General features: G+C 40.1%; 2 protein-coding genes across 2 annotated transcripts; both read left to right on the forward strand.

The window, feature by feature from the left end:
* The first annotated feature begins 182 nt into the window (after window positions 1–182).
* Window positions 183–7,694, forward strand: LOC117607441 (choline/ethanolamine kinase). Its single transcript, XM_034331139.2, has 6 exons — window positions 183–867; window positions 3,494–3,606; window positions 3,773–4,252; window positions 4,348–4,594; window positions 6,253–6,417; window positions 6,485–7,694. The coding sequence occupies exons 1-6, from the start codon at window positions 850–852 to the stop codon at window positions 6,596–6,598; spliced, it is 1,137 nt and encodes a 378-aa protein (XP_034187030.1). The 5' UTR covers window positions 183–849; the 3' UTR covers window positions 6,599–7,694.
* Window positions 7,695–7,831: 137 nt separating this feature from the next.
* LOC117607432 (kanadaptin) lies at window positions 7,832–10,777 on the forward strand. The gene is made up of 6 exons (XM_034331121.2): window positions 7,832–8,938; window positions 9,018–9,292; window positions 9,364–9,506; window positions 9,568–9,728; window positions 9,805–10,179; window positions 10,247–10,777. Exons 1-6 carry the CDS (start codon window positions 8,174–8,176, stop codon window positions 10,628–10,630), a joined length of 2,103 nt encoding a protein of 700 aa, XP_034187012.2. The 5' UTR covers window positions 7,832–8,173; the 3' UTR covers window positions 10,631–10,777.
* Window positions 10,778–10,782: the final 5 nt, after the last annotated feature.

Here is a 10,782-nt window from a genome sequence, read left to right on the forward strand (position 1 = left end):
ATACATAGAGAGGTGCACAATAAGGAAGGTGGTAGTTAACAGCGTTGGTTAAGGCATAACGGCGCTGTCGTCGGTGAAACAGGAAAGAAAAGTGGGGTCGATCTAAGCGTCGATTGGTTCGTCCATGTTACGTGTTGGAACTCTTTCCCTGAATTGTGTCGCACATTTGTGTCATTTTGTGCACGAATACCATTCGGGGTACACACACGAACTCCTTTGTTTGTATCTTTCAACAATTTTTAGGGTTTTTGCAATTAGAATCGCACAAAAAGTATTAGCGAATCACGTTTTTTTTTTTTTTTTTTTGGTGCAGTACTGGTGAATACCAAGAGAAACTTGTTCCGTTGAACAGTGATTATTAGCAGTCGTTCGAACGATACCTTTCCTCCTTTCAGTTCGTTCGTTCGTTTCATTTTTTCTCTTGCGTTTGATTTACGTGAACAACTATAATAATAATAGAAGAAAAATTGAAAATAATTGAGAGCGGAATAAGGTTTTATACGTGGCAGAAAAGAATAGCGGTGAGTCAGTCGTTGAAATCGAATACGAATCTACGTTTGGACCATCGGTGGAATTTTCAATAATTCTACGTTTGCGGGACGAACCTTTTCTATTTAAAATCATCCGAAGCATTGGCCACGGCTATTCTAACCTCGAACCCGACGCGCATATACGAGAAGAAACGGTTCAGAAGAAGCGTCGAAAAGGGAAGCCTAAAAAGCAAGTGGAGGACGCCCGAAACCGCTTACCAGAGCTACGTTGAAAACTACTCGAAAGTAAAAGCAGGAGAACCTTCGGTTCGCGCAACAATTATCTACGGCAGCAGTTTTGCAAAGTACAGCTGTTAAAATGGGTCTAGGAAACAAGGTGTGTACACCGTAATTATGTATATGTGTATATATATATGTATATAAGTAAGGCTTTTCATAAAATACGATATTTCTGCGACGTCTAAATTCGACGCGTCGCGTCGATATCAATCGAAGCTGCGCGTCCATGCGAATGCATTTCCATCTAATAAACGAATTTCAGATCTGAAAAATTTGATTTTCCAAAATCGTTCTTCTACGATCCATCCTCGATCCGAAAGAAATTTTTTATATACCATTCACTAAGAGAAAATTTGAACAACAGTCGATACACGTTTACATATTTTTCAGACGTAAACGAAACACTTGGTTTCTGTAATTGGTGCAGTGTACGTACGCGAACCGTTCTATTTATAAACCCCCGCCATAAAATCGAACCAGCGATACGCGTGTTATCAGCATATACGTGTAAATTGTTAAAGCGACATAAAAAAACTGTTATTCTAATGTAGTAAATTTTTTTAAAAATCATTTAATAGCAGGTAGCAGGTCGATTAGCTAATATGCATTTTGTGATAAAAATAAAGAAAAAAGTACTAAACATATGCAGTCGCACACAGTCGGGTATTTTTTGCCAACTAGACGAATAACAAGGTAACGGAAAGGAGCGAAATATCGTGTGTTAGAATACGGCGTAAGAAGAGAAAGGATAAACGAGCAGTTTGTCGATAACCGTGTATCGAATTTTGTATCGATCGGAGGTGGTCGCGCGTCACATTGCACAAGAGCGACATTATTGTTTGTCGCAGGTTCTATCTCCGATACAGTACAACCTTCGGAGCCACGATCGCATAATTTCCTGTTGTTAGCATTGATAAATAATATTCATTTTTCAAAGTATTTTCATGTTTCAAAGAATCATAGGTGAAATCGAGTGAATCAACATTACACCTTTTGAAAGAATTTTATTATCAGGGAAGAAGATTTGCTCATGTCCGATCGGTCGTTCCGCGATAAGGGGATTGCGTTGCTTTGAAATTAAAATTTGTCCTTGATGCTTTGTCAACGGTGCTCGACATTGTTCTTAAAATTAAACCGACGCGTGTTTCTCGAACGAAAAGTAGGCTCGAAAAGTAGGTTACCATTCGAAGCAATTTTAAACTCGTTCTCCACACGAAAGAACGTCTGGTTGCATCGATTACTAGGCGAGGGAGGATCAGCGAATTCGCTAATTGGCCATTGATAAATCCTATTAAACGGTTCGTTCGTCTTTCCTCAAGAAACGTTCAAAGTCGAACATTCGAAGGTTCAAACGACGGAATTTTTGGTCGTGGAACTTTTTCCCGAACAGAAGCGATAAACGGATTAACCGTAATAGTTGGTTATTAGCATCTGTTTTCATGGAACACTTTTTACAGAAACTTAACTCGAGAAGCATAAGTTTCCCCATTAATCCCTAGATTTCGCGTAATTGCACTATCAAGATCGCGACGTTAATTCCATTATCTCGGTTCTCGAGTGATCACATCCACGATTATGTAATCGAAAACAGTTAATTACAAGAAATATTTTCGAGATCGAATACTCTAAATTGTTTTCACTGCGTTATTTTTTCTCTTTCATTACGATTTCTTATATTCGAATAATTCTTGTTTTGAAATTCCGATCATGGTCACATTTATCGTAAGATCAATATTTACCGACCGTGGAAGAATAAGAAAAACGATTGATGCGATGAGTCATCGGAGGAGGAATTAAAGGGCGGTGGGACGATTTTCCTCGAACCGATTAACAACGATGCTGCAAACAAGAGGGAACGAGGGGATTCGCTCGATTTACTCATCACGAGGTTGACGCATTGCAATAACTTGTATAGATACGTGACACAACACGTATCGTGTAATAAAACGTAAATAAGCGAATAAACAGATTCGCGTTGAACGATATGTTTTTAAAAACGCTTTCAAAACGTTTATCGATCCTGACGAACGGCTTTGGTCGGGAAAAATGTTTTCCATGCTCGAGGTTCCGTAGGATGATCGCGCGGAGAAAGGATCGCGTTATACGCAGGACAAAATATCGATCGTTATTTTCGCGCAAGTCTTCTAACCAGGGCAAATCGTTGCGGCGAACCAGACTATAGTTCACGACGCGTTCCCACGTCCACGAACGAGCACATTTTCACCTCTGTCGAAAGTCGCATTTCGCTGTTTCATATTTTTCAATGAAAACGCGTCCGTAGGGTGTTTTATGATACGTTTCTCGGCCGATGGCTGGTAGAACGAAGAACAGAGAAGAAAATCAGCGCTGAACCGGTGAATCGAAACGATTCGTCTAATGGAATTCCCGTAAAACGCGAATCCGCGTTATCCGTACGACGGATAACGCTGAATAAATTGAATCTGATCGTGGAACCATTAGAAAAAATCAAAGGATAACGGGTGAAAGTGTTCTCCAAATAATCGGCTTCGGCTGGGCTCTTGACCTTGACTACAATTAACGCGTAAAGCGGCTTTGGCCGGCTTTGAATATACGAAAAACTGATCAGAAGCCTTAGCAGAACTAAGGGTTGAAGAAATATATAAATAAAGGATCGAGGATCGAACGGGTTATCAAACTCCTTTTTCGCGCCACGTATTTTCCTAACGTTCATCGAACTTTTTGTACTGTGTTTTCTACGTTAGATGTCCGAAGAGAACCCAGAGATGCGGGAAATGGCAGCGCGCATATGTCGAGACTACCTTCACGGGGTATGGAAGCACGTTACCGCGGAGAACATTACACTGAAACGTATCAGGTTAGTGTGCTGCGATGGTATTTCTGTCGTTCGTTGCTGACAGCGTTGTTTTCGATACGTTACCGTTACAAGGCACCGTCTCGCAACGATAATCGCGTTCGACTTTCGTACACAACGAAAGCAGTCTAATTTAAGTTAAAACAAAATTAAACGCTTGTTCTCGCAGCGGCGGCCTCAGCAACTGGCTGTACAACGTTCAGTTACCCGACGGAACGGTCCCGATTCGAGGCGAACCACGCCAAGTTTTGTTAAGGCTGTACGGTCAAATACACGGCGAAAGAGCTCTGGAAGGATTGATCACGGAATCGGTGATTTTTACGTTGCTGTCGGAAAGGCGGCTCGGACCAAAGTTACACGGCATATTTCCAGGCGGCCGAATCGAAGAATACATACCTGCTAGACCGTTGCTCACCAAGGAGTTGGCCGATCCTACATTGAGCTCGATGATCGCCGAGAAAATGGCTCAGATTCATATGATGCAAGTCCCGATAAGCAAGGAACCCACTTGGCTTTGGGACACCATGGCCAAATGGCTGGACACGGCTACCGATATCCTGGAAAATACAGAAGATATAGACGCGCGACACCTGAAGAACGTAAACGCGATACGGGCGATCGACTTGGGCCATGAGATCGCTTGGTTCAGGTGAGACTCGTCATTTGTCTCGCTTTTTACATTCTTATCGTTGTCGCTGATAGATAACACTTTACAAGTTTGTTTTTGTTATTGTCAATTCACAGGTTTCTCGTAAAGCAACAAAAATATCCCGTCGTGTTTTGTCACAACGATATGCAAGAGGGTAACATACTGCTACGACAAAACACACGGAAACCGGAACTGGTTCTTATCGACTTTGAATACTGTTCCTATAATTATCGAGGATTCGACATAGCGAATCATTTCGTCGAGTGGCAGTACGATTATACGGCAGCGGAATATCCTTTCTTTCACGAACGCACAGGATCTGGTCCTACGAAAGAACATAAGGTAAGTGTCGGAGAACTACGACCCTTAAAAAAGTATTCGTAGGAAAAGAGGTAAGAGTAAGAATCGTCGCATTATATTGTCCTTCATTATATCTCGTGCAACTTGTCTTGCGCCCTCGACGAATCGGCCCGATTTGATTCCAACCGACCCAGGTATACGGCCCTGTTCCAGTACGCGTATTATCGCGCGATCGGTGACTCTTTTAACCTCATAAAATCACTAAATTTTAGTTGAAACGTGTTCAAAAGGATAATCCACGACTCACGTGTTAAGGTATGAAAATGTTAAAGACGGAGAACTGAGGTGTCGCGAGCGCCCTCTTCCCTCTTTCGAAGGAAGTTACTTTCCCACTCTACATTACCTCATGTCGGTACGCTTTTACGCGGGTTCGTTATTTTTCGCTTGCGACGATCACGAATTCATCGATACGCGTTTTACCATGATTACTTTTTCCATTAGAAAACACTCGACGAAGAAACGTCCACTTTTCACGATTTACGTCGAATCGAAACAATCGTATACTTATAATTAGTGGTAACTCGCGCGTTTGAATTTCGCTGTTTTATCGATGCCCTCTCCTTCCCCCCTAATGCCTCACTCTTACACACCTATTTCCAGATCTTTCTTACAATTATATATATATATATATAGTCCCGTTTTTGACCAGCTCGTGTAAAAGTTGCAAAATTCAAAGCGCAAGACCAAGTTCGATCGTATGCGATGGCGCGCAAAAACACGCATACGTAGCTGTGTGTACTCGGTACTGCGAATTCGAGAATTATCGAGTGCAGATCGAGGACTGGTTGGCGTGTGCTGCGTGTGTATATATTAGTTTCACAGGACCACGATTCGGTGAGACAAGGCTGATGCCTGCGATCGGCTAATCGGAATAATGGACGGCAATATCTATCCGCCAGTGCGATGGATCCTGTCTCGCACCGTACCGTTGTGGAACCAGAATGACACCGGTGCCATCACCCACCTTTGCAACATCAGTCCCGTACCTGCGCATCTACGACTCTAGAGTACCTCTACACGCACTCTCGATAGTCGATCCATAATCTACATTGCTCGATAAATGTACAGTGTCTTATATGGGTGGTAAAATCGCGTTATTTCCAATTAAGACACTTTCCTCATCGCGTTCAATTTATCCATTTACCGATTTATCTAAGTACACACTTTCAAGTATCCCTCGTGAACGCGTGATTTTACAAATCCGATCGATCACGTTCTTATTGACTCGTTTACATTTTTTCCACCTACGCGCATACCTTCTAATCTGCATAACATCATTCTCGCGTTATAACGAATTCTTTAATTATTTTCATGTTTCTTACCCTTTTACGGAACAACATAATTTGTTTTTTTTTTTTTTTTTTTTAATTTTTTTTAATTTTTTAATTTTTTTTTTCGTTTACTTAATTTTGTTCGCGTATGATTCGCGCATGCGCGCGTAACAGCGCACCAACTTTTATTCGTGTACAGTACGTACCGGCATATATAACCTGTTTATATATGTTCGTACTACGTACAGAAACCATGTATATACCACTTTTCTATCTTTTCAAGTATCTTTTTATTTAAGTTAATTCGATTCTATTCAATCTTCCCGCCGAAATTTTGTTGCCCGTTTAACAATTCCATTCTTTCGACAGCTCAACTTTGTAAGAAGTTACTTGAAAACGATGGGCAAAGAAGGACCGTCAGAAGAGGAGCGAATCATGATGGAAATCAAGATATTTTCTTTGGCTAGTCACTTATTCTGGGGCCTGTGGAGTATCGTCAATGCAAAACTCTCCGAGATCCCATTCGGATACTGGGTAAGTCCATCGTTATTCGCTAATTATCTAGATCACGGTTTACGTTTCTCTTTATTTATCCACACAGGATTATGCGGTTTCTCGACTAAAAAATTACCAATACATGAAGGAGAAGATCATGGTGTCTGGACCACCGACGATAAACAACGAGATTACCGAGAAAACAACGGTGGTAGATTGAGATAAGCAAACTCCTTGATCGTCATGGTGTAGAATGATTTCTATGCGACGTGACAACAAACAACAGTTTGCTCGTTACATTTGCATACGTTCGTGATTATCTTGCCGAAATCAAAGCGTCACGATTTATCGTTATCTCTCGTTATCAGAAATCGTGATACGTGTCTTTTAAGTTTCCTAACAGGGAGAGAGGAAAGATATTCGAAAAGGAGAGGTGATGAGAGCGGAGACGAGGAACCGGGCACGAGCGTATGTGTACGCCTGCTCGTAAGACTGACTGACTGCTGGACGATTAGATTGAAAATAAGTAAAAAGGCTGGGGGTCAGGGGTACTGGAGAAAAAAGAAACGAAAGAAAAATAAAAAAGAAAGAAAAGGAAGGAATAGGAGGATGCCTTACGAATTAACAAATGTGATATAGGATAAGAGCGGTGTATTACGTCTCAACACCACAAACTTTTCAGGGAATAGATGCTCAATCCCCGAGTCAGACTTAACACACTTGGACAGATACGTATTGGAATTTAGAGCGTTATCCGGATATTCCTATCGTTTGTAATTGCGTTGTACGTATATACATATGTATACACGTATACATATTACATATACCCTGCGTACTTACTCGTGCACATCTGCATATATATGTGTGTATACATATGTACATATGCATGTATATATAGCTTATTTGTACATAATTACAATTTTGTTGTACCTGGATCGTTGCAATTGGAATAGGACATTTTGTGCGCTTAATGGTAAGCAGTAAACTCTTCGTATTCCCCGTCGCATCTTGCGTACACACATATGTACTTAAATACGTCTATCCGCCTCGTTCCTTTGCCACGAGTGATAAATCATCCTGCAACGGAACGAAAAGTAATAGTAAATTGACTATCATTTACCAAACTTTCATTTCCGTGCCGATATAGAAAGGTATCATTTATCAAAATCTTCTCTTACGATTTTTTAATAATACTTTGCGTCTTTGTAATCTTTCTACCGTGATTGTGCATTTTTCAAATACGACACATGCTTGTAAGTTGATCGAAGAATAAGTTTCTTTTAATAAAGTTGAAACAAATGTTTTATGTTTTTCAATCTGTTGTTTTCTTTATCCAATCATAAAAGTTCATAAATTGATTTTTCTTTTCCCATTCTCTGCTTAATTTTGTGAGGAACCCACATTGAATAATAGATAGAAAAAATGGGTAATTAAGTATTTACATACATACCTAATTTCACCTGGGGGTATTTTGGGATCTCCAAAATAATGAAAATTCGAGAACAAAGGCACGTCCACTCTTTTTGGTAGTCATTTTTGATACTTATAATTGCTATAGAGGGCGTATACTGTTACAGATGGCGCACTCCATTTCTAAAACGCGTGCTGTCAGATGCAACACAGTTCAATGAACATAAACGTATAGTGTCCGGTGTTTTTGACGTAAACATATAGATTCCCGTTGTGTTATTCGTTTTGGAAAAATCTTTAAAGCATTTCTGACAACGACAGCTTGTTTTAACGCAGCTAATTTGGATCTTATCGCTGTCCGGCGAACTCTCGCGATCCAGAAACGATGGAAGTCGAAATAAGTGCTGATGAATTAGCGCCAAAATCGAATGAAAACATAACAACGTCGGACAGTTGTCCAAGTGGCGATAAAGCCGAAGAAGAGAGTCAAGTGATTGAAAAAGAAATGTCTACTACTGATTCTAGCATTTCCGACGCGTCGAAAGAACACAGTATGGAATTGACGGAAAATTACGCAGCCGATTCGTCCGAGGACCCTAATTTCAAAAAACCGACCGTGTTAATTGATGCGAAACGTTTTCGACCAGTAAGTAAAACTTCCAAAACGTCGGTATCGGTAAATCAATGTTCGTCCGAAAGCAGTGATCCGGATCAATTAGACTCAAAAGATCCTCCCTTTCCGTACAAAGAACCACCTTGGGGAGGAAAATCAGAACAGGAGTATAAAATGGAAGTGTTAAAGTCTGGAGTCATCGTAGAGACAATCTTGCTCAATGAACAAAGTTTTTATATCATTGGACGGTTACCATCGTGTCACGTATCGCTTGCTCATCCAACTATTTCAAGATATCATGCCGTTTTACAATACAGATCCAGAGAAGATGGGGAAAATTTCAAAGGCTTTTACATTTACGATCTAGGAAGTACTCATGGAACATATTGGAATGGAAATCGTATAAAACCTTATATTTATGTAAGAATACGAGGAGGTCATATGCTCAGATTTGGTTGCAGTCAAAGGAAATACATTTTACAAGCACCTCCGGATGATCAAGAGGAAGAATCACAATATAGTGTATCAGAGTTAAAGGTATTCCTTGTCTGTCTTTCTCAAATTTTATTCGTATTTTCTTGTAACTGTGCGATGATAAATAAAAACAATGTTACAGGAAATGAGAGTATTGCAAATGGAGAAACAACGAATAAATAAAGAACTCGAAGGAACCGCTCAAGAGAAAGAAAGCGATGGTATCGATTGGGGTATGGGAGAAGACGCGGACGAGGAGACGGATTTACAAGAAAATCCGTATGCTTGCATTACCGACGAGGATTTAGTCTTAGACGATCCTAAGAAAACTCTCCGAGGATGGTTCGAAAGGGAAGGATACGATCTTCAGTATCAGACAGAAGAAAAGGGAATTGGACAGTTTTTATGTTGGGTAGAGTAAGTGGTTTTGCTTTAATTTTTAATATCAAAGAATTTCTAACGCTATTTAACGTTCCCAAAATATTTAGTCTACCCATGGAGGACATCGTTGGTCATACCGTTAGAGCAGAAGCTGTTGTCAAGGGTAAAAAGAAAGAAGCAGTTGTGCAGTGTGCACTGGAAGCGTGTAAAATTTTGGACAAATACGGCTTGTTGAGACAAGCGAATCACGGTAAGTTGAAGTTTATGTAAATTCACTTCTTTTACTGATCTTGTTAATTATCAATGAACAGAGGCGAGGAAAAGGAAAACAAGGAATTGGGAAGCTGAGGATTATTATGATTCCGATGAAGACAACTTCCTCGATAGAACCGGGTCGGTCGAGAAGAAACGAGAACAGAGGATGCGATTAGCTGGCAAATTAGAGGATAAAGCAGAAACGTATGATTCGTTGGTAAGTTCGTTTAAGACAAATTAAACACCGACGTATTCGTGTATAAGTTGAACCACTATTTTAACCGTCCTTTTAGCTTGAAAAACACAAACAAGTTACGAAACGAATCTCGCAATTGTCGACTTCAATTGAAAATTGGCACAATGCGAGTAATAAAGAGAAGGAAGCACCGGAAGAGGATGCGTTGGATGCTTTCATGTCCAGCTTGAATTCTTCCTCTTTGACTAAAAACGATATTGCTAAGATGAAAGTAGAATTACAGAATCTTCGTAAAGAGGAAGCGAGTTTAATCAAGTTATTAAATTTGACCCGGCCTGCGAATTTACCTCCTCTAGTTTCTTCCAACGTTAACACAGAACAAATCACACATCGCGGTAAAGCGACCGAAACTGTTACCCAAGGATCGTCGGAAGTAAACAAAATTCAAGATTCCTTGATTCGACGTACAAAGGTAATTTTCCATTTTTTTTTTTTTTTTTTACAAATATCACTTTTTAACATTCTGATATATCATCTAGGAAAAACAAGCGAATCAACGAGCACACGTAGATCGTAAGTCTATCGTACCAAGTACAACCAACGACACAAGGACGGAAGCAGAATCTGAAGAGGAAGTGGATAGCGAGGACGATAACGAATTGATTTCATCACGTGCTTCACCGAAAGAAACCGAGGAAAGTTCGAAAACTTCCCCTGATAGTGTAAAGGAATCTTCCGAAGGAAAAGAAGCAAAGGGAAAGCAACCGCAGCGTGAAGTTAAAGTAACGAAGAAACGGCGACAAGAGCAAGAAAAAGTTAATTACGATCAGGACATTTATACGGACAATTATTCGATGTGGGTTCCTCCACAAAATCAAGCAGGGGATGGGAAAACGAGTCTTAACGAAAAGTATGGTTACTGATGAAACGGGACCAAATTCAGTCAGTTACAATGCCGTGTAATTGTAATTTGTTTTTAATTATGTTTCATTGTACGACATTGTAAATATTGTATATAATATATGATTATAACGAAATGTTTTAATTTCGAAGTTCATTAATGGGATGTATCATG

Source organism: Osmia lignaria, chromosome 14 (assembly GCF_051020975.1).
Source record: "Osmia lignaria lignaria isolate PbOS001 chromosome 14, iyOsmLign1, whole genome shotgun sequence".
Lineage (NCBI taxonomy): Eukaryota > Metazoa > Arthropoda > Insecta > Hymenoptera > Megachilidae > Osmia > Osmia lignaria.

What these genes read in the sequence shown, in the direction of transcription:
- LOC117607441 (XM_034331139.2), top strand. An exon ending in CATGAGATCGCTTGGTTCAG is followed by an intron (nt 4,253 to 4,347) that starts GTGAGACTCGTC and finishes GTCAATTCACAG; the next exon opens with GTTTCTCGTAAAGCAACAAA. An exon ending in AGATCCCATTCGGATACTGG is followed by an intron (nt 6,418 to 6,484) that starts GTAAGTCCATCG and finishes TTATCCACACAG; the next exon opens with GATTATGCGGTTTCTCGACT.
- LOC117607432 (XM_034331121.2), top strand. Translation starts at nt 8,174, where the DNA reads ATGGAAGTCGAAATAAGTGCTGATGAATTAGCGCCAAAATCGAATGAA. An exon ending in CAGTTTTTATGTTGGGTAGA is followed by an intron (nt 9,293 to 9,363) that starts GTAAGTGGTTTT and finishes CAAAATATTTAG; the next exon opens with TCTACCCATGGAGGACATCG. An exon ending in CCTTGATTCGACGTACAAAG is followed by an intron (nt 10,180 to 10,246) that starts GTAATTTTCCAT and finishes TATATCATCTAG; the next exon opens with GAAAAACAAGCGAATCAACG.